The 24,281-nt window shown below is 39.6% G+C and overlaps 1 protein-coding gene across 1 annotated transcript; it reads left to right on the forward strand.

Moving 5' to 3' along the window:
- Window positions 1-1,095: 1,095 nt before the first annotated feature.
- On the forward strand, window positions 1,096-6,001 carry LOC114277266 (epoxide hydrolase 2-like). The gene is made up of 4 exons (XM_082888567.1): window positions 1,096-1,603; window positions 3,963-4,130; window positions 4,442-4,677; window positions 5,505-6,001. The coding sequence occupies exons 1-4, from the start codon at window positions 1,451-1,453 to the stop codon at window positions 5,626-5,628; spliced, it is 681 nt and encodes a 226-aa protein (XP_082744693.1). The 5' UTR covers window positions 1,096-1,450; the 3' UTR covers window positions 5,629-6,001.
- The last annotated feature ends 18,280 nt before the right edge of the window (window positions 6,002-24,281 follow it).

Below are 24,281 nucleotides of genomic sequence, written 5' to 3' on the forward strand. Positions count from 1 at the left end.
CTAGGTTCAAAGGGACAACCGAGTTGTGAATGACTCAGAAAGATCACTGGGGAGTCTAACACCTACCCATTTCTTTGATGAAATAATGATGTCTGCAGCGTTTGAGGTTAAGTAAAATTTTAATGATTCTTATATCTAGGTAAACCTAGTGGAGTATGGCAGGATAATCTTCATAAAAATCACTTATGTGAGTGTGAACTGGGCCGATTTTATGAGATTTGTGAATGGCTACAATTCTCTAGAGCACTCATGAAAGACCAACCTGTTCAGGGCCAAAATGAACACAATAGTGAGAACTAAACTGTGTCAGGAGATATACTGTGTTAGTTCTATTGTCTTGGTTTACACAAGCGGCTGAACAGTTTAAGACATCATGTTCACTAGTTAGCTAGTAAATCCGATAGTGTCTCATAAAGGAAGGTTCAAAGCCAAAAGTTACCTATCATTTGCAGAATATTTCCAATTTCTATACTCTCTATATTTACATCATGTTGTTGCATTTTCTCTCTGTCAATTTCATTCATGTGGGGGATTATTGAAAAATTTATAAAGAGGTAGTTGTGAATTGAAATAGACTCCATTTTGAATGAAAGGGTGTAACCTTTCATGGTATCTTTTTGTTTTAAAGGAAAGGTCAAACCTCCATTTGAATGAAATGGTGCAAACCTTTCATGGTGTCTCTTTATTTTAAAGGAAGGGGTATATCCCTTCTTCATACATTTTCTATTCAAATTGAATAGGTGCCAACAAAGCCTATATAAAGGCAGCCCCATTCCAATTTTGATTGATTTCGAAAATTCATTTTCCTTTTTTTCATTTTGCTCTCTTGCGTCCTTTATTCTTCATATTATTTTAGGGTAATTTTCAGAGAGTTAGAACACAGGTTTGGTTTACCGAACAAATTGTTTGGAGTGCTACTATAATTTGTGAAAATTATTATATCCTGGGAGATAGACACCACTCAACCGTAAGCACCGTAGCGGGACGAATCTGTTTTAAGAATAGAGTGTCACACACTCGACTTGGTCTTAATTTTAATTTGGTTCAATAAATAAATTTGATATATTATTTATTTATTTTGTTTAAATTTATTTCAAAACAAAAATTGTTCCAACAAAAAAAACCGCCGTCCCTGACGTCAGAATCTCTCCTCTCTCGCTCACTCTACTGAATTCTACTCTTTTTCTCTGACTATCCGTCTCTACTCAATCCTCTCTCTCTCTTTTGTAAAACTCAATGGATGATAACAACTGAAGAACTACTATTTGAGGCGCTCTCTCTCTCTCTCTCTCTCTCTCTCTCTACCTAAAACTCAAAAATGGATGAGATTGAGCACAAGTACGTTGAAGTGAAAGGTCTGAAGCTCCATGTAGCTGAGATCGGATCGGGCTAATCGGTTGTGGTCTTTCTCCATGGGTTTCCTGAGATATGGTACTCCTGGCGCCACCAGATGATTGCCGTCTCCAACGCCGGCTACCGTGCGATCGCACCTGATTTCAGAGGGTACGGGCTGTCCGACCCACCACCCGAACCCGAAAATGCCGCCTTGGGTGACCTTGTCACTGACCTCCTCGCTATTCTTGATGCCCTCAGCATTCCTAAGGTAGGGTCCAGAACTCTTCTTCGTTGTGAGTTATTTTGTGTTTGTTTGGTTGCAGAGAAAATAGACGAAAGGAAAAGAAAGTAAATTTTGGGCCAAATTATAGTCGTGGTTCCTGTACCTTTAATGTCAATTGGGTCTAGTTTCAATTTTGTTAATTTTGTCATTTAAATTTTTACATTACATCAATTGATAACTCCAGTTCCTTCGGAAATGGTAAGATCTTTGGCGCAAGAGGAGGGGGTTGATCCGTATCATCTTAACTTGGTTGTGCTTCCTCTATTTTTGTAAGAATACCGAGTCGGGTTCTTCTCCTACCTGTATCAAATAGAACATGAGGAGCCAAATCTTTTTCATGTAAGACCTGCTTAATTTAGATCGGAAAATCGTGTGCTTTTATGAAATCATGTGCTATGGCTCGAATCCATAGTCTGATCTCGGTTATGAAATTAGATGAAAATTAAGCATAAAATCATTCATTCAAATGGGAATATACCATTTCAAGTTAGTCGTCAACTACTCAAGGGAAATTTTGTTTTTGCATGCACCAATTGCTCAGTTCACACCACACAATTTAGATTTTCTGAATTTTTTCCCCTCAATTAACACCATCAATTTTTGGATCTTCTCTATGTTGCAAACCCTAACCCTAACCACCGCTGGCGCTGGCCGCCGCCCCTCCTCATTGCAATCCCTCTCCCTCCCTGTTGCCGCCTCCCCACCCCATCGTGGTCCCCTAGATCTTGAGTTCTCTCTCTGCCTCTACGGGTATGGGATTGCGAGGGTGGGGGGCTTAGGGGGAGGGGCTGTGATGGTAGTGGTAGTGGGGGCGAGGGGCAGTGGGCAGCGGGGTTGGAGGGCCTGCAATGGGGGCTGTGATGGTGGGTAGGGAGGAGGAATTTGGAGCTGGTGGTGGGGGCTGGTGACGGCAACCGGAGGTGGGGAGTGGGTGGCAGAGGAGGGATGGCAGTGGCTGGTTGTGTGTAGGGTGTCTGAACTAGTAATTTGATTAAGGGACACAAATGTAATAAATAAAAAATTAGGGAGATGGTGTATATTGAGTTAGATGGTGGTGTATAAATAGAATTACTCACCACTATCAGTACAATTTTTAAATGACGTTTTTAATTTGATTAAATTAACACAATGGGAAAAATCAAGAATAAAATTGATGTAATTAGAACTACAATGATCAAATTGACACAGAAGACAAATTACAGCGCTATGAATTTTATTTGCCCTAAATTTAGTGTCAAAAATTTACAAATTTTTGATGGCTCTGTGTCCAGTCTTCCTTAGATGTATTTGTGACATTATTTGTAGTTGAGCATTGCACAAGGGATATGGGTTTTGACTGTGTTTGCAGAGTACTTTTTGTTGCATCCAGAATAGTTTTGGTGAATTATATGATTAGATGCTGTAAATTCAAGCTCTTCAATTTGTAAACAGATGTTATTTTTTGGGGATGTTTTGGATTTTCTTCGTCTTCTTCTATGACATCCAAAATTTGGGAAAAAAGAAATTGGGAAACAATTAAAAACATGTCAATAAATTTGTTTATTTTGAAAACTAGTAGCAATTTTACTTAACATTTTGTTTAATTATAGTGACAACAAAAAAAGAAAAAAAATAAAGGAAATGGTTATTAGAATTTTGTGGGTTTCTTTCACAATTGTTTGGATATACATCTTTTTATAGTAACTTGAATATTTTCTTCAATTGTAATTGGTTTTCCAAGTCATTTTTATTATTGGACTCAAACATTAAGAAACTAGAGGCAATCTCAAACTCATAAGAAAATGTTTCAAGGCTGGAAATCTGTTTCATTCTTCTAAACATCATGGGAAACAGTTGGAGAGTTGGTTGATTTTTAACTAAAGGTTGATTATCAAAAGTTAATTCCGCATCAAGTGTAACCTGTGTTATATGTCTGCGTCTACTTCCCTAGTCTACCCATGTCTATCGGAGTAAAGGTGTGTATGCAATTTAGATACTTGGATCTTCTAATTTTATATGATTTTTGAAGAAGAATACGCTCATATTTCTTGGTAAATTAACATTTCTAGCTTTCCACACAAACTAGAGATATAAATTTCATTTTTTCCTAAATCCTATTTTGAAATACATTTTTTAATAATTTACATTTAAAAACATTATACATATGCAATATATGTAAATGTTTAAGACGTGTTTGCGTACCCATATTTAACTTTTTGATGCATATTTCACGATTCTAAGCTTTAGATTTAGGAAGAATTGATGTTTGAAAACGCATTTGCACTCGATACTCATACCCGAGTCCATGTAACATAATATTTAATCCTTGTTCGCTTCCTCTCTCTTTCACGCATTTTATTCACAGGTTTTTCTCATTGCTAAAGATTTTGGGGCTCTTCCTGCGTACTATTTTGCCTTTCACTACCCAGAGAGGGTCTCAGGAATCATAACTATGGGTGTGCCGTTTTTGCCCCCAGGTTCCACTACATTCCACGAACAACTTCCTGAAGGTTTCTACATGTCAAGGTGGAGGGTACGTAGTAACTTCATCAGTTTGCTTGCTTAGAATTGAAGAAACAAGCCTTTTATTTTATTTTATATTATATTTCTGACTGAGAACTTGGCCTAGGCAAGGTCTTTTGGACCCAACCCAGGTGTGTAAACTCGAGGTTCAAAGGCCATGCCCTACGTAAGCCTATGAACCGGGCAAACGGGAAGGGATTTGAACCTCAGAGCTTGTGGATGGGAACCTGGGCAACTGACCATCTGAACTACCCCTCTGGCTTATTGAAGAAACAAACTTAACTGCTTGCAATTTGATGTTTGTAATCTCAATATTAGTAGGAACCTGGACGTGCTGAAGCTGATTTTGGCCGTCTTGATGCCAAAACGGTTGTGCGGAACGTCTACATTCTCTTCTCCAAAAGTGAAATACCAATAGCTGGAGAAAATAAAGAAATCATGGATTTGGTGGAACCGTCTACTCCTCTTCCCCCATGGTTCACAGAGGAAGATCTTGAAGCCTATGGAGTTTTGTATACGAAATCTGGATTTCGCACTGCCCTGAAAGTTCCTTACAGGTAAATTGGTTTTGTCCTGTGTTCACATTAGTCAAGTAAATATAGGCCCCTGCCATCTTCCTTGACTGCCCTTTCGTCTACAATGCGTGCTAAAGCTAATGGTTGTACCAACAGGCATCGACCAGACTAGGATGCCACACCTTCCACTCTCAAGAGCATGAAACCAGTCTATGAAGCACGGATACTTCTAAGAGGGTTATGTGTCTGACATTGACACTTGTCCAAAACATTCATATTTTTTAAAAAAAAAATTAGATCCGAACACTCTTTAGACACTTGGAGGAGGGCACACAAGTACATCATTTGAACACACATAAAACTAATTATAAGTTTGAACAAAATACCTAGGAGATAGAACATAGAAAAAATAAAGCAATGTAGATTTCTAAAAATTAATGTTATGTTGCATTTTTTTTATTATCTTTGAAAGATATATTCGTAAATATGATATGTAATAAATATATAAAATTATATATTTTGTATCCCTCACATGCTGTGTCCCACATTTTTTTTGAGAATTGTTGTGTCGTGTGTGTATATCCGTGCCCCTTAGCCTGAATGTAGACAGGCAGTTATCAAAGATCACCGCACTAATTGACAACAGTGTACACTCAAATTGGAGTTCAAAATATTCATTCTTCATCCCCTTCATAGTATCAACATACTGAAAATAAAAGATTTTCTATAGTGTTAAAATCATGGTATATAGATAACTTATATGATCGACCAAAAGGCTGACTAATTAATACTTTTGAACCAGTTTGGCTGACTGATTTCTAACCAGCTACCATCTAATAATATAGGTTTGCTGATATGTTCTTTTACAGGTCTTTTGGTGAAGAGTTCAAGTTACCAAATACAAAAGTTGAATGTCCGGCATTGCTAATCATGGGTGAGAAGGATTATGTTTTCAAATTTCCAGGAATTGAGGACTACATAAGGAGCGGATAGGTGAAAACGTTTGTCCCTGATTTGGAGATAACGTACTTACCCGAAGGAACCCATTTCGTTCAGGAGCAATTACCTGATCAGGTGAACCAACTAATCCTCACATTCCTCAGTAAGCATAGTTGATTTTCAAACATTCAATGGTTGGTTTGTTGTTGTCATTTGAAGTGTGTTGAAAGGTTTGGTTGGAGCTCAAGAGTACATTTGAGAAGTTTGAAGTCACAGTATTAGTATGCCAATTGTGACATGAATAATGAGTAACTACTTTGGGCATTATCATAGGAAGACTAATTTTGCAGTTTTTCTGCAAATCTTTTAATTTATTTGCAAGATGTTTGGTTATGGAGCTGCTTATAGCTCTTTTTTGTTTTGAAAATTTGTGTAGTGTTTGTTACAGTTTTTGTTTACAGCTTATAAGATAAAAATAATTTAAATAAATTAAAAAAGGAAAGAGAGCAGATTATTGAAAAGCACACAGAGATGATTGTAACTTCTACACTTGACCATAAACAAGTGAAGCTCATAGGTCACACAGATCAATCAGTTGTTGGAAAAGCAATTTCAGTGGAATCAAATTTGAACCATAGCAATCTGCAATCATAAACTAGCTTTTAGCAAACTCGTCAAAACTTTCATTTTTGGTGTCAAATTACTATTTACCCATAAGTTGGGAAAATTACATTGACTTCTTTCCATAAGGTTTAAAAAATTGATAACATATCCTCCTCTAATAATGATGTTGAATTATGAGTGTTGCTATTAGCACTCTAATCAATATTTTCGACTCCTACTTACAAAATTCAAAATTCTAAAAATTTATAAGAAACACTAAATAATACCAACTCTTTTTTAAAAACACCACAATCACCAAAATGCACACTCCTTAGCGCCCCTTAAAAATCCTTCATCTCCCAAAACCCTTAATAATTGAACTCATCAATCTTTTTCTCACGGTTGAGAGAGTTGCATTGTTGGGAGAGCTACCTCGTTGATCTCTCCACAATCGATCTCTGTTACATCTAATCTCTCACCGTCCACTTCTCTCCATCGTCAATCTCTCCCCACTATGTTAGGAGCCGTGTTGCCAAACAAATTACCCATGTTCGGATATGTGTTATCGAACATTATAAAAATGTAAACTCGTGTATATGAATAAGTTTGACCCATTAAAATTTAACAAACAGATAAGTATGCATCAACCAATTTGATTAACAAATAAAATTAAAGTTCATTGCATAACCAAAACATAAGTATGCATTAAAGTTACCTCCAAAGTGCCGAATATATGAATTAAAAAGTTCGAACCCAAAGTGTCACACATATAAATAATGTTCGATTAGATGTTGCTAAACTAATGCCTTTAATTTGGCCCCGTAGTGACCTTTTTTTTTTCTTTTTCTTTTTTTACATGTGTTCGGAAGTTCAGTATCGAAAAAAATTCAATCTGTATTTATCATTTTTTTGTTCTTGTGTTTTTAAAATAAAACTTATCATTACAAGGTCAATCTCCTCTTAATTGCGAACATAATCCAAGTTATAAACTTTCTCTGAGTTTACATTGTGATGCTACATTTGTTTCATAGTTGGGGTTGCCCAAAAAACTCACTCATTGCCATTGTCGGAGAAGTATGTACTGTTAAATAGTTGCTGCAGAAAGACTAGCTGCTAGAGGATTTTGAAAGTTTTGAGGGTTTTGAAGTGTGTAAATGGTGGGGGAGGTATGTACTCTCATAAACTCGATATTATGATTTAGTGGGTGAGTGAGTTTAATTGTGGATGGGGTGTCCTTTTTAGTCATTTTATTTGAGATTATTATTATTATAATAATAAATAAATGAAAAGTGCAAAGATTAATTATGGTGTTAATAGCAACACTCTAGATTATTTTTTCACCTTTATATATTTGTGTCATATAACTTTTTTATCGTTCACATCTTTTTTTTTTTTTTTTTTTGTTCTCTTTTTTCTCTAATTTCTCTATTTTGTCTCTCTACAACCACACCACCACCACCACCACTTCACCATCGACCACACGCCCTGCCTATCTTTCCTTCAACACTACACAACACCTATACCCCCATCTTCCCTATTTAAGAAGAAATTCAAAAAAAATAATAAATTAATAACTAAACACAAAAAATATTGAAAAACAATTTAAAAATATTTTTTTAAAAATTAAACCAAACATTGGTTTTGACTTATCTTCACATTAGAGCATCCACAATAAAATAACTAAAAATATAGTGTGTTGGGAAATTCTACTATATACATCATTTAAAGAAAGTGTACTATATGTACTCATAGTTATATCATTTTCTTCTTTAGTTACGAATAATTTTCTTATTTTAGTTATAACTCGTGAGATCTTTAGTTATGTCTCATATGATTTTTTTTTTTAAAGTTATAATTCAAAAAGTATGAATTTATGACATTTTCTTTTTAGTTATAAGGTCTATATGGTATGCACTATTTGAAGGATATGTATGGTCTTATATAACAAATAGTGATAAAAGTAGAATCTATTTTTGTGTGTTAAGATTTGTTCGTTTACGCTGTGTTTGGTTGAGAAATTTGATGAGAGATTTAGAAAAGAAAAGAGAAAAGTTAAGGAAAATGTGAATAAAATATACTTATATTTTACCTAATTTTACACACCTTTTCTCTATTTCTTTTCAAATCTTTTCCTAAATCTTTCAACTAAAATAGCATTAACAGCATTAGTAAATATGCGTGGTGTTGCAATGAAAATATTAAGGTATATGTGTTGGCTTTTTGGCTTTTCGAAGGGTATTTTTGTGAATGTGAGCGTGCCAGCAAGGATCAATCAGTCCTTACAGAAATTGTGATTGCCAACCAATTATCAGACGATTGTGTTTTAGTTCTTTTCAGCCTCAATGAAGAGGACTTTTACTGGTGGCTTGACTTAGGAGAAGTTAATAGAAATAACAGTAATATGAAGAACAATTGAAGTATTTCATAAAAATGAACCCTTACAATGGTTCGAACTCAGCCTCAGAGAGGTTTACAACAGCAATCTACTTGAATCTACTTGAAGCTACTCCTATGAATCGAAGTGCAGTGCGGGTATTTAATGTGCAGGTATTTAAAGACTGGAAATGTAAAAGACTGGAAAAGAAAATATATGAAGTAAATGACTGATTTGTATGATCTGAGTCCGTCCTTTTTTCTGGGGGCTACCCTGCTATTTATACTCGTCTGTGATGACCTTCGAACTGCACTTCGAACCGTCGAACTGCTCCTCCATGATCGCTGATCATGCTTCCTTACAAGTAGCTCCATTACGCCATTACTGGCAGTTGAGCTTCCCTCTTGTACTTGAATTTGAATATAAGTAACCGTTGAAGATATGTCATCTTGCATCCCGTTATTGATCTAGTGTTACTCAGATCATGTGAGGACCAATATTTATTGCCACGTGTACGATCAGGATTAAAGGCTTGAATAACCTTCCTTTATTACCCTTACTCTGCCACGTGTCGAACTGTAACTGGCTTTTACAAAATATGTAGCCAACATTACCCCCCTCACTAATATACCCAATACTTGGTGATATTAGTGGATTACAGTTTTTCCCGCGCCTCTAGAACGTGTATGGAGTCCAAATTCTAGAAACACAACCGTCATCCATTTGGTGATCATTTGCATTAACTCGTCGAACATCCCAATACCTTAGTATTCGAACAGGCTATGGCTGCATCAACTTCCCTTACTACTGATCAAGCATATGAAGAGCCTTTGAGTGATGTTATTCCCCCTCGAAAGAACCTCCACGCATTCATTAGCCACCTTTACCCGCCCTTCTCTATTCAGGTAATGGAGGCTTTTGCAGATTATAAACCTTTGGACTACGAACACATTGCCTTTAATCCCTTGGTTTATAAACTTACAGATACAAAGAGTTCTTCCCCTAAACTCCCTTTGTATTTTGACCGAACTACTCTCAAGCCTTTGCTTCGACAAGTTGCAAATATGGACTCTGCATGGGATGAAACTGTAACCTCTTCACCCTCTGGGGCTTCTGGCTGGACAAGCTGGTCAACTCCTGAGACTTATGATTTAAGGGAGCGAATCAATCACCATTTTGTTGAGTTCACTGACCCCTTGGAGTTTCCCTCCTACGCTCGAAGCTCAGTAGTCTACCCTTACGTACCCATTGACCTTCGACGTAGCTTGGAAGAGAATCTGCTTGTGGCTTGGTATACTTCTTCCATGCCTACAAAGATAATGCACCCTGCCCGGCGTCCAGAAGAAGCACAAGGGTACACCCCTTCATTCTTAGCCAAGAAGGCGAAGATTTGTTTTTCTGATTGGCTTGATTACATTAATGCCTTTGTTCCTTCTGCTCCCGTGCCATCTCCCATGATAGAGGCATCCACACCCTCTTCTGCATCTTCTGAGATAGAAACATCTACTCCCTCCCCTTTGTCTTCTGAAGCAGAGCCATCTACTCTCTTCCCATCTTCCGAAGCAGGATCATCTTCTCCTTCTCCTTCTCCCATTCTTTCCTGGACAGAGAAACTAAGACTTGTCCTTCCAATGGACAAAGTTTTTCCACCTTACCAACCTCCGTCACCCCCTTCTCCAGCCGAGCGAAAGCAAGCTCAACTTTTGCTCGCGGCTTTCTCTCACCTGCCCTTCAATGTTCTTGAGGATGACATTCCTCTTAAGAACTTTCAATGGGCTTGTGATGTCCTGACTAGGGGTCATGTCCTCAACCCTCTTGCCCAAGTAGAGCTTCATTTGTTTTTGGACCAACTCCCAGTGCTCCTCTACTGGCATCAGAATTCTAAGATCACCATCCAAAATCTGGATCAACTTTTATCTCTCCGAATTCATGCCCAGTATGAAGCAGAAAATTTTATCGAAGAGTTCGATGACTTCAAGAATAAAGATTCTGCGTACTGGGACGATTTGGTTATAGATGAATCGGAACAAAAATCGAGGGAAGAGGCTTTCGAAACAAAGGCTGAAGAACTCTATTATGAAGTGAGAGCTCATCAGCTTATGCAGCCAACTTTAGAAGAGATAGAAGAAATAATAAAGAAAGAACAGAAATTTATTGACCATTGTTGGACAAAATTCCATGACCTCGTTATTTATTCTATTCCTTATTTTTATGAACTTGAATTTGTACCTAGATAGGGTTACTTAATGTAATCGTCTTGGCTTTAATATAAACAAAGTCTTTCTGTATTTAACACTGTTTGACTTTGTTTCCTTTTATCTTTAACAGCTAACTCGTAACTTCGAATTTGAACAATCTCACCCTTCGAATCAATTGTTTAATGAAGTACTAAAAGAACCAATCATGTCTTTTTCCAATTCATGGAGTAAAATTGACAATTCTGGCAGATATTATTTTAGTACTTCGATTTCAATGACTTTACTCTTCAACACTAACTGTAACCAATATATGGTCATGGTTGATAAAGCCAATCAATTTTAAACTAATCTCTTTTGGCTTCGAAGGGCAACCTATGGCAATTCCTTCTTGCTCATATAGAAACCAATGATTGGTCTTGGATGTTTCGAACAGTGCCCCTCTTTCTTAAAGAGTCCTAGGGTTTGCTTCGAATATTATCATTTTGACTGATAACCTTCAAACAGGTCTTTGGATTTTTGAAGTAGACCAATACTTTGAGTATTCAAGCATTTTTAAGCATGTAGTATGCTCCGAACAGCGTTTCTCATACTCAGAGAATACTAGGGTTTGCTCCGAAGGTCGCTACTTTGATTTATAACCCCTAAACAGACCCATAATCAAGCAATTTAGCACCTTTAAGCATATACTAGGCTTCGAAGCCGACTTATGTATTTCGAAGCCATTGTTATTTGATTTTTTGACGCCAAGATCTTGTTTTCGAAGCCAAATATTTCATTTCGAAGCTGGCCCCAATCCCCGGAATACGCTCTTCCCTCCAAAACTATCAATATTGGAAGAAATTCCTCGCATTCGTACTTTTAGTACTTAACGACTTACGGGGTATAATTTCGGACACAAAGGTTTTAAAACCCTCTCGTTTCGTGTTCCGAAATCTCTTGCCTTTTACAAACCCTTCTCTCTACTGGTTCTTCTGATCTTCTTTGCTCTTTTTTTTGCTTACTACCAATGGATCCCTCCTCTCTAAAAGTACTTGCTGGCGATCATATCTGCCCTACCATGGCTTTGAAATATTGTATCGATGAAGAAATCAGCAAGCTGACATCTGGTGAGTCAAGTAACATCGATGGTCGTCTTTTCGTTCCTCGCCACAGCAACAAACAGGAGTACGTCCTAGGTCCTATCTTCCGGGAGGCTCCTACTCAACTCCCAGCTCTGTACCCTCGTTTGGAGGACCATTTCCTTCTCTACGAAGAAAGGCTTGATTGGGGAAATTGGAAGGTAAATCGTCCTCATCGTTGCTGGCCGACATTGAGGACTGAATGGGAGGAATGGTATGACAGAGTGGTGCCTGTGAGAGAAGATGACCTGCAAGAGCTTTATATCCTCGATGCCCTTCGAATTTCCAGGTTCATTATTCCTGAAGACCCCTTTTTGATTCCTGCTGCCTTATGTTTTTGGAATATGGCTTTCAATTTCTTCCAGTTTCAGTGCGGTATGATGGCCCCCACCGTTCTTGATATTTGCCATCTCCTAGGGCTTTCACCCCATGGTTCTCCTTTTACTCCCAACTATCTAGACCTTCCTGTCAAATTTTCTCTTCCAGCCCTAAGCTCTTCTTATAGTGACTTCGTAAAGGCTGAAAATAAGAGAGAAGGTCCTGTGCGGGACAGAGAACTCTTCTCCTTCATATTATACTGGTTATGCAAATTCCTCTTTTGCACCACATCTCAGAGGATTATGCCTGAGTTTGCTCCACTTGCGAAGGCACTCGTCTTGAAGAAACATATCGCTCTTGCTCCTTATCTTCTAGGTCATGTCTACAGAACCTGCTCCCAATTTTGCGAAAAACCCCTCGATGCTAACCAAGGAGGTCCCCTCTGGGTGCTCCAACTCTGGCTCTTTGCTTATTTCACTGACCTACATCCCAAGTGTTTAGGATTCCTTGTTCAGGATCCTAGTACTTACGGGGAAAAATATGCCAAGATTGCCCTTTACCCTGCTTCCTTTGCTTATTACTTTACCTTCTTTTATCAACTTCCTATCTCTCCATCTGCTTCCTTCTTTTGTCCTTTCGAAGCCAATAGAGGGCCAACCTGGCTACAATCTTTTCTGGCTGATAAGGAATGTTCCACTTCTCCCCACAAAGATATGTGGGCCTCTATATTATTACCAAGGGAGCTGTTCATTGGCACTCTGAACCCTCGAGCCTACAAATGCATATCTGAGGTATACTGCCCTTCTCAATTTGCAAGGCAATTTGGGCTCTCTCAAGGGATACCTGTTCCTCTTTGCAGTCTTTCAAATGTCCATCTCACTGCCAGGGATTTGAGAATACCCAAATCCAAGCCAGAGGCAGCAGTACTCAGACTGCTGAAGGAATTGAGTGAATTCCAATTTATCCCCTTTCGCTCCTTTGGCTCAGTTTTAAAAAGGTTTAAGAACTGGTGGACAGCCAATATGGAAGTGCGCCTCTTTGCACACCCTCATGACTTGTTGGTGGGGTTGGGATTGCCTTCGAAGGATAAGTCAACAACAGCCCAGAACACTTCTCCCCCTCCTGAAGTTGTCACCACCACTCCTGCCACTTTACCTCTTCCAGCTAGGGTTACTAGAGCTGCTTCGAAGAAAGGTGAGTATCTTCAAGTTCTTCTCCTCCCCTTTTATTTCTGAATCTTTTGTTGGTTTCCTTATACTCATGCTTTTGGTGTAGGGTCTCCACAAGAAGAGTCTCCCAAGAGAGCCGAGACTTTAGCTATTCTCAAGAAGAAACAACAACAAAAAACAAAAAGGAGACTAGTCCTTCCTCCTGAAGTACCTAAATCTCTTGAAGAAGAAAGAGAGGTTGAGCCAGAGAAGGAAGTGCCCTTACAAAGAACAAAGAGACAAAAGGTAGCTGTTTCTTCATCTGATGCCATTGAAAATCCTGTTAGCGAGGCAACCACCATAATAGCGGAGAAAGAACTTATTTCTGGAGAGTCTGAACCCCAATCTGAAGAAGGGGAGGTTGGAAAAGAATTGGTTGTATCTCTGCCAAGGGAGAAGAGAAAGAAAACGACTGTTCCTGTCACTGACCATGTTGAGGACTCTACTCATAAAGCAGCTGCCAAGGCAGTCGAACAAGAGCATTCCAAGGCAATCGTTGTATTTGAGAGGGCCAAGAAAAGATGGCAAGAGCAAATGCTAAGAGAGGAAGCTGCTACTGCCGATGCAACACAAGGGGAAATGGTAAGAAGGCAGCAGACTGCTGGACATTACTCTCTCCGCAGTTCTCCCATCAGTACTAGCGCCTCTGGAACAAGTAATTTCTTTCATACCTCTACTGTTTTTTACTTTGTCAGCTCGTGGTATTGAAGTTTAACATTGTTCTGCATTTCTTCCTTTTGCAGCGACAACTACTGCACTCACCTTTCCAATGAGACCTTCCTCAATTTCGGTTGAGGTTGATCAAATGCAAAATGTCAGGGTTGTTCGAATCGTACTTCCACTTCCAAAACCTATATTTGACGTACCTCCCTTAAGTCCCAGTATTCCTGCATCTCCTTTTCTTGGATTAAAGCCATACCTCCCTTTTTTGGCTCGTGACCTACCTCAGTCTACTTTTCCTTCGAGCCATGCTCTTTTTCCATCCTTTATAGAAACTCCAACTGCTACTCCATTCCCAATGGCAGTTGATTCTTCCACAGAGGACACTGGTAGCCCTTCAATTCATGGTTCATCACCAATGCCAACTTCCAGCCCCTCTTCACTTGATTTGCTGGTGGCCAAGACCATAGAGGCTGCCAAAGATGCTCCATCCGTTTCTCCCATCCCCATGCAGCCTTTTGTGTCTTCCACCACAACACTCTCTATGCCCTTCATGTCAAGGGACGAGGTAGACATCTTCGAAGGAAGACTAGCTAGTCTCTTTGACATACCTTCTACCTCTCCCACCTCTACTGCTGAAGCTGAACCATTAGCCTTGGCTGACTCCCTACTGGAAATCTTCAAGAGTTCTCCTTCCTCCAGCAACAAGCCTTTTGCACCTTCAGTAGATTTGGACACATGCTTGCAACTGTTGACTTCTTTTTCAAGGATCCCCTTCGAGGCTCTACAAAAGCCTATCATCAGGAATGGGTTCCTTCAATGCTGTAACATTGCTGAGCAGTCTGGCATGAGTGTCTCAAGTCATCTATCTCAGGCTGCAACTACTATTGATTTTTATCTCAATATTTGTCATGCTGCTAAGATTGCGGATGAGAAGCTGGCTAAGGACCAGAGTTTTGTTTCTCAAGTGCATACTGAAGTATCGACTCTGAAAGAACAACACTCTTTTGCCTCCCACTTTCGAGTCCAACTTCTGGAGAAGAAAGCTCAGCTTGAAGAAGAGTTAGCCGTAGTAAACCAAGCCTTGGTTCGAACTGATAAGAAACTGCACATCACCAATCAAGGGCTGGCTAATCGAAAAGAAGACATGACTGTGGCTATCCAATTATTTCCTTCCCTTAGCAATAGGAAAGCTATTGTACAAAAACAACTAAAGCATTGTAATGATTTTTGGGCCAATTTGTGGCACAATGTACTTGATTCTTTATGAAAGCACAATATTTTGTATATCATTTGAGCAAGCTTGTGTTTTTGCATATGATGCTTGCATATGATGTTTACTCTATCCCTTGTGTTTCCCAAATGGTTGGAAAATAAGGTTTTAAATATCTGCCATTAATCTTTTTGGGATGTACATAACCATTCAAATTTCTTAAATGGTATGCTCCAAAAGGCAGAACCCTATGAATTTGATATGGTCCTTCCCAGTTAGGTGACCATTTGCCAAACTTATGGCTTTTAATCCCAATTGGGAGTATTGTCTTCCATACCAAATCACCTTCATCAAAGCCAATGTGTTTGACTTTCTTATTATAATTCTTGGCTGCTTTCTTCTTTTGGAAAAGAATGCTATTTAATGCCAAAATTCTGGCTTCATCTATGCCTTCTAATTCTAAGCACATACTTTGATGGTATTGTTCAGAATTCAATTGATCTTGACATCTTACTCTCAAAGATTTAACATTAATCTCTACTGGTAAGACTGCATCATGTCCATACACCAAGGCATAGGGAGTGACTCCTGTGCTTGACCTCGGTGAGGTTCTATATGCCCACAGAACATCCAATAATAGGTTATGCCAATCCCTGGGATTGTCATCCACAACCTTTTGTATTCCTTTTTTCAAGGACTTATTGGATGACTCAGCTTGACCATTAGCTTGTGCATAATAGGGTGTGGAATTAACAAGGCTAATTCCAAATTCTGCCACAAAAGCCTTCACCATCTTCCCATCAAACACAGTTCCATTATCAACTGTTATGGTTTGCGGGATGCCAAATCTATGGATCAAATCTTTAATAAAACCAATAACTTCTGTTTGGTCTACAGCCTTGTATGGCTTAGCTTCAACCCATTTAGTGAAGTAGTCAGTGGCCACTAGAATGAAACAATGATGCTTCGAAGAAGGTGGGTGTATTTTTCCCATCATATCCATGGCCCACCCTCTGAATGGCCAAGGCTTCACTACTGCATGTAGGTCAGTTATGGGCACGTGCCTTATTGTGCCATGCTTTTGACATGCCTGACACCCCTTTGCATATTCTATGCAGTCTTTAAGGATGGTTGGCCAATAATAGGAATGCCTTCGAAGCAACCACCTCATTTTTACACCAGGTTGATGAGCACCACAGATGCCTTCATGAACCTCAGCCATGGCTGTTAATGCTTCTTTCGGGCCTAGACATTCTAACAATAAGCCATCTCCCCCCCTTTTGTAGAGAGCATTACCATATATCATATATTGCATAGACTGCAATTTAACTTTTCTACTGGCCTTCGAAGACGGACCAGTCAAGTACTGCTTTATTGGATGCCTCCAATCTTGTTCTTGTAAGTCATTATGATTGACTTCCAAGATCACATTCCTTTTATTCAAAGGTTGTATTAATCTCTGATATGTTGTTTGGCTTATGTCCCTTTGGGTATTATCCCTTCTCTTGAAGTTTGAAGCCTTTTGAGCCACATCATTGGCTCTAGTGTTCAAGAATCTTGGAACATGGGTTACATTTGCTATTTGAAACTGAGAAAGCAAATGTAATGCAACAACATAATATGGCAGGATACTTATGCTTTGACACTTGAAAATTCCTTTCACTTGGTTAACCACCAATTGAGAATCTCCAAATATGTCAACTGCATATACTTGTAATCCAATAAGAATCTCTAATCCCACAATTAAGGCTTCATATTCAGCCTGGTTATTGGAACAGGTAGCTTCATTTACTCTAAAACCATGGGTAGTTTCTGTCCCCCGTGGAGACTTGATTACAATACCAATTCCAATTAACCCATTTGCTTTCGACCCATCGAATCACATTTGCCATGGCTCAACACTGGCCATACCAAGTTCCATTATCTCCTGGCTCTCTGTTTGAGATGGATGATCTGCCAAGAAATTGGCTAAAACCTGCCCTTTTACTGCCCTTTGAGGGACATATTCTAGATGAAATTCTGATAAGGCAAGCATCCATTTGCCAATTCTTCCCCTCAACATTGGTCTAGATAACATATATTTAACCAAATCTGTGGTTGCAATTACCAAGACAGTTGTAGGCAAAAGATAATATCTTAATTTTATTGCAGCAAAATACAAAGCAAGACACAGCTTTTCAACAGCTGAATATTTACATTCACAAGAATTTAAAAACCTACTAAGGTAATAAATAGCTTGCTCCTTGCCTCCTTCATTGTCTTGGGCTAAGAAAGCTCCCAATGAATCCTTTGCTGCGGCTATGTACAACTTCAAGGGCTTGTTCCCCTTTGGTGGCATCAGCACTGGAGGGTTAGCCAAGTAGGCCTTGATACCTTCGAAAGCAATTTGATGCTCTGTTGTCCACACAAATTCCTCTTCATCTTTCAGCCTTAACAAGGAAGAAAATACTTTAGTTTTCCCTGCAGTGTTAGAAATGAACCTTCGAAGAAAGTTAACCTGCCCAAGGAACCTTTGTAATTCTTTCTTACTTGATGGGGGTTTGGCTTCAATGATTGCTTTGGCTTTGTTCTGATCAATCTGTATTCCTTTCTTGTGAACAACATAGCCCAAGAAATTTCCAGATGATACACCAAAAGCACATTTAAGAGGATTGAGCTTTAACTTGAACTTCCTCATCCTTTCAAAAGCTGCTTCTAAGTGAAACAAGTGCTCTTCCATGGACTGGGATTTAACCATAATGTCATCAATATAACATTCCAAATATCCTCCAATAAGATCATGAAAGATAGTGTTCATGGCTCTTTGATATGTAGCTCCAGCATTCTTTAGACCAAATGGCATTTTAACCCATTCAAAGGTGCCAATATTCCCAGGACATCTGAATGCTGTCTTGTGGATATCTTCCTCTGCAATGCAGATTTGGTTATAGCCGGAATGCCCATCCATCATTGACAAGACTTGGTGACCTGCTGAACTATCCACCAGCAAGTCCACTATAGGCATAAGGTACTCATCTTTGGGAGTTGCCAGATTTAAATTTCTGAAATCGATACATACCCTCATTTTGCCATTCTTCTTGACTACAGGCACAATATTAGATAGCCACTCGACATACCTGGCTGTTCTAATAAAACCTGCCTTGAGGAGTTTAAGGATCTCTTCCTTGACCTTCTGAATTACTTCTGGACTCATCCTCCTTGGTTTCTGCTTGTAAGGCTTGAAATTAGGCTTCATGGGGAGCCTATGTTCCACTAATGACCTATCCAATCCTGGTAGTTCATTATAAGACCATGCAAAGCAATCTTTGTATTTTTTCAGAACAACCAATAGCTGGTTTCTGTCCAGAGCATTCAAGCAAGCACTTATATAAGTGGGCTGTTGTACAGAACCTTCCCCTAGATTTACTTCTTCTAAAGGGTCTTGTGCATGAGAACTCCCTCTGGTTTCTTCTACCTTTGAAGTGATCTTCAAGCTTGGTTCTGCCCCCAGGTTCTTCAATTCAATATCTCTGTCCTCCTCCTCATAGACAAAATCTGTCCACAAGGCTTCCTCTTCCTGTATCTCCTGGACTTTTGTTTCAATGTCCAAGGCACAGTACTTACCAAGAGTCAAGACTCTAGCCTGTTGCTTCTGCTGTTTGCAGCCAATTATCATGGCCTCTCTCTCTTGCTCCTGAACTTTCTGGACTATTGCTTTTATGTCCAATGCTGAAAATTTAATCAAAGCCAAGGACTTGGCCTCTTGTGGTTCCTCTCTTTGCCTATAACCAGGCATCATTGTCATCTCTAAGGACAACCTCTTCATCAGCACTTTCTTGGACTAAGTGCTTCAGGTGTGTCACCTCCTCATCAGCCGTTACTTCGGCTGAACTGTCATCTTTCATCAGTATACTGAGTGGTGTCACTCCCTCAATATACAATTTAGCCTCCGCAAAGTCTGCACAGGCTATGAAGGGTTGAGGATCTGCATCGATTTCCTCTGTCTCTCCATTGCCTAAAGCCATCATGATTTTCTGATGTAAAGAAGAAGGCACACATTTGTTAGTGTGGATCCAATCCCTTCCAAGCAAAGCATTGTATTTAGCATTACTGTCGATTACGAAGAATGCTGTCATACAATCCCTGGTTCCCACACTTAAATTAATGGGTAGAATCCCCTGAGCCATTTGCTTATCTCCAGCAAAACCAGCAATGGTTGTGCTGGTTGGTATCAACCTGGGATTCTTTTTTCCTAGTTTCTTCAAAGAAGATTTCGGGAGTAGGTTTACTGCTGCCCCATTGTCTATCAGGACTCGGTTCAGCTGTATCCCATCAAAGAAAGCCTTGATGTACAAAGGCCTGACGTGCTGCGTCATCGAATCTGAGGGGTACTCAAATGGATACGATAGATTGATGCTTACCACTTCCTCACTTTCATATTCATCTTCCATCGGGGTAACCATTTCGAAATTATCTTGCACCATGCTTGCTTGCGAGTCTTCACTAGAGATCTGAACTGGATCAGCTTCCTGCCCCTCTTGATTTTCATCTCCAGCTTGGAATTCCTGTGGTAATATGTGTACCATGTTCACTGATACTGGGGGAAACGAGCCAAACTGGATGGCTGGCTGTACTTGTTCCCCCTCTTGGTTACTTTGGTTGACTCCCTCAGAAACATCCTGCATGATGCATTCTGGTATTTCATTGCTAACTGATCCCTTCGAAGGATCTTTCTCAACTGGCTCTTCAGTCAGAAACGTTTGCTCAGCCATGAAGGCTTCGAACATCTCTTCCTCCACGACCTCTTTCTTCTGGCTTATGCCAATCTCTTCTTCCGTCTCACTATCACTCTCCATCAGAGTCTTCTCCAATCCAACTAAACTAGACTTCTCTCTGGCTGTTAGTTCGGCATGAACCTTAGCCAATTGTTCTCGGCTGCAGACCACTTTGCTCTGTGGAACCGGCTTTGGAGCATGGTCTGACTTTGGGTTCTTCCTTCCTTCCGTTTTGACTGGTGAAGAATTTTCTCCACTTTCCTTCAGATCTTTCTGGTACTGGGTGTACCTGCGCTGAATTTTTCTCCTCTGTGATCTTGAGATGACTGGGACCATACCTGGTTCCCTCGTCTTTGGGTGTTTAAGCAGCACCCAGTTATTCGGAGCCACCATAGGAGGCCTGATCATCCTGCCTTGGTTTACAACATCTCCTCGAACAGGCAACTCTCTAGGTTTGTTTTGCATTACAAACCAGTCTGGGACTCCAGGTACCCATGAACTTGCTGATTCAGACGCTGAACTGCCCTTTTCCACCTTCGAAGCCATCTTCGAAACTGGCCGTGAAGGTAAGTGCTTGGTTTTGTCCTCATGTTTTGAATCTGATTCAGACCTTCGATAAGAGTGACCATTTTCTGTCCTGCGTGAAACTGGTCTAGGGGGCCAATCTCTGGCTTTGATTCCATGAACTGAACCCCTCTCCAGTTTTCTTTCAGAATGGCTACTCTCCATTCTATAATAGTTATGTGGCCTGGATTCATGCAAGAGCTTCTTGCCTTTGTCATGCATTCTGTTCACCACAGGCTCAACCACTGGTGGTCTCTGCCTATCACTAGCCGGATACGGCCTTTTGTTGTAAGCATTGGTTGACTTAGGACGTCTCTGAACATCCCTGTAGTATTGCTTCCCATCAGTTGGAAGCCCCTTCAACCACTTGTAACTGAGTCTGCACCTGGGGCACATTCTCTGCATCACCGCTGCTTCCAAGGAGTTGTCATCTAGTGCTTCTTCGTCAGATTGCTCCTCCTGATGTGAGAAACCTTGTCCAATAGCTGGTGGGTTTCTAGCCTCCTTCTTAGCAGTTATCTGGTTGGCAGTATGCATTTGCACGTTGACCTCTTCCAACTCTTGCAGAGATAGATTCTGGAAGTTTGGTACAACCACATTAGCTGTGCCTTCTCCAACTTCTGGAAACGGATCACTGTCAATTCCCATGGCTTTTTCTGTTTTAGCTGGGAACTTCAAACTTCCTTTCCGAATCTGTTCTTGGATCCTGTCTCGAAAAACAATGCAGTTTTTAGTCGAGTGAGACCAAGAATTATGCCATTTACAGTATACTTTTCCTTTCAGTTCATCTGGAGATGGTAGTTTTACTCCTTTTGGTAACTTAAGGAAATTAGCCGCGAGCAAATAATCAAAGATGTCATCTGCTTTTGTTAAATCAAAAGAGTATTTTCTGTGAAAGTCTTTCTTTTTAAACTGCTGGTCTATAGTTGTATCCTTATGAATTAATGCTTCACAGATTACGGGTTCTTTGCCTACAATCTCTGCTGCATCTATTTCATAATTAGGATCTCTATAATATGTCTTATATGATGCATTATTTCGATCTTGCTCCTTTTCTAATAATGCTTCATATCGAGACACCTTATAGGTCAATTCGACCAAATCTCTGAATTCAGTTAAATCAAACTTCTTTCGAAGCCTGAATTCTAAACCATTTTGAGCCAATCTGACGAATTCTGGCTCTGGCAGGATGACTCTACATTTATTTCGAGCCCTTTTAAATCTGGCAATAAACTGAGTAGCCTTTCCTTCAGGCCTTTGACTCAATCTAGCCAAATCTGCCATAGATACTTCTGGCTCTGATTGGAAGAATTGGGCATGAAATGCCTCTTCCATTTGTTGCCAATTTTGAATGGAGCCAGGTGTAAGGTTGATGTACCATACAAATGCTCCCCCCGTTAGGGAATTTGGAAATAATCTCAGTTTCATATAGTCATGGTTAGTAAATTCACCGCATTGAGCAGCAAACCTAGCAATATGTTCTATCGTTGATTGATTTCCAGTCCCATAAAAAAGGGTAAAATCTGGTATCCTGAATCCCCTTGGGTATTCATGTACCCTATCCACCCATTCTGGGTATGGTTTTCTGTATATAGGAGTCTGGACCCCCCGAGCCATTGGTCCACATATCTCCCTAACAATATCAGCAATCTGGTCTCTAGGGACCATATTTTGTGCCTGCTGAACCACTACTGGAGGGGCAAACACAGGATTTAGTGGACAAACTTGTGCTTGTGGTCCTCTTGGTCCATAAGGTGGTAAATTTGGGGCTGGTTGTCCTTGCGGTGCAGGTTGCTGTTGAGGGTATGGGTAACCCCTTTGAGCATGACTTGCGAAAGGACCTGCAAAAGGTGCTGGAACAGGTGTTGTGTCTCTGCCATTTGTAGGAAAACCCTCCAACCCCCCGGGTGTAAATTCGAATAAGGGATTAGTGTACCCCCTTGTGCCAGGTATGGCTTCGAACATGGGATTTGTAATCATTCTTATACCAGTTTCTTGTATTTGGCCAGATCCACCAACTTGTGTGGCTTCATTATTAAGTACTGAGGCATTTTGGCCTGCTATAGGCCTTGAAATGGGTTCATACCAAGACTGAGGTGATGGTCTTTCATAGTTCTGATTACTAGTTTGACCATTATACTGTCCATTAACTTGCATAGGCTGTTTTTCTCTAGCCAATCTTTGTTGGGGGACATTTACGACTTCCTCCGTGTGTCTTGTGTTTGTTGATTGGTGGTTATTCATTCGATCCAAAAAGGATGTTGCCCACCTTTCCATTGTGTTCATTAATTGTTGTCCCATGGCATTTACTAAACCATCCCATGGATTTGTTGGTTGAATAAATGGCACAGTGGACGGTCCAATTCATTGGTTTTGTCCAATAATATGAACATATGGTTCTTGTCCAGAAGTACTGGTCTGTTCGACCATAGGTTCTGACAATATAGGAGTTTCCACAGGATGTGTTACCACATTATCCTCTGAATTTGGTATTTCTACCTCTCCTTCCACGCCTTCTTCCAAGCGTTCATTTTCTCCTTGTCGTCTTCTTCTAGCCATTTTTAATTATGTCCCACCGGGCGTGCCAAAAATATATGTTGGCTTTTTGGCTTTTCGAAGGGTATTTTTGTGAATGTGAGCGTGCCAGCAAGGATCAATCAGTCCTTACAGAAATTGTGATTGCCAACCAATTATCAGACGATTGTGTTTTAGTTCTTTTCAGCCTCAATGAAGAGGACTTTTACTGGTGGCTTGACTTAGGAGAAGTTAATAGAAATAACAGTAATATGAAGAACAATTGAAGTATTTCATAAAAATGAACCCTTACAATGGTTCGAACTCAGCCTCAGAGAGGTTTACAACAGCAATCCACTTGAATCTACTTGAAGCTACTCCTATGAATCGAAGTGCAGTGCGGGTATTTAAAGTGCAGGTATTTAAAGACTGGAAATGTAAAAGACTGGAAAAGAAAATATATGAAGTAAATGACTGATTTGTATGATCTGAGTCCTTTTTTCTGGGGGCTACCCTGCTATTTATACTCGTCAGTGATGACCTTCGAACTGCACTTCGAACCGTCGAACTGCTCCTCAATGATCGCTGATCATGCTTCCTTACAAGTAGCTCCATTACGCCATTACTGGCAGTTGAGCTTCCCTCTTGTACTTGAATTTGAATATGAGTAACCGTTGAAGATATGTCATCTTGCATCCCGTTATTGATCTAGTGTTACTCAGATCATGTGAGGACCAATATTTATTGTCACGTGTACGATCAGGATTAAAGACTTGAATAACCTTCCTTTATTACCCTTACTCTGTCACATGTCGAACTGTAATTGGCTTTTACAAAATATGTAGCCAACAATATGTTAGATAAAAGTTATGTATTAAAATATATATAAATAAAAAATTTATAAAAAGTGCAATAAGACTCACTTCCTGTACAATCATCAGCCCTCTTCTCTTTTATCTCTCTCTTCTCCCAACGCATTAGTTGGATGCCCACGGTTATAATTAAGGGTCTGATTGTTTTTACAGTTAAGAGCATCCCAACAATCTGTCTTATTTCTATTTTAAAATATAATAAAAAATAAATAAATTATAAATACATCTTATAAAATTTATTTAAAATATAAATCACCTTTTATGATTTGAAAAATTAAAAATAACAATTTGTTAATTTTTTTATTTAACTA

This window comes from Camellia sinensis, chromosome 9, assembly GCF_055761805.1.
Source record: "Camellia sinensis isolate YWXY chromosome 9, ASM5576180v1, whole genome shotgun sequence".
Taxonomy (NCBI): domain Eukaryota; kingdom Viridiplantae; phylum Streptophyta; class Magnoliopsida; order Ericales; family Theaceae; genus Camellia; species Camellia sinensis.

Bases quoted from the DNA above. Each gene is read 5' to 3' on its own strand.
- LOC114277266 (XM_082888567.1), top strand. From the start codon at position 1,451: ATGATTGCCGTCTCCAACGCCGGCTACCGTGCGATCGCACCTGATTTC. The intron at 1,604-3,962 runs GTAGGGTCCAGA...TTTTATTCACAG, and splicing joins ATGCCCTCAGCATTCCTAAG to GTTTTTCTCATTGCTAAAGA. The intron at 4,131-4,441 runs GTACGTAGTAAC...CAATATTAGTAG, and splicing joins TCTACATGTCAAGGTGGAGG to GAACCTGGACGTGCTGAAGC.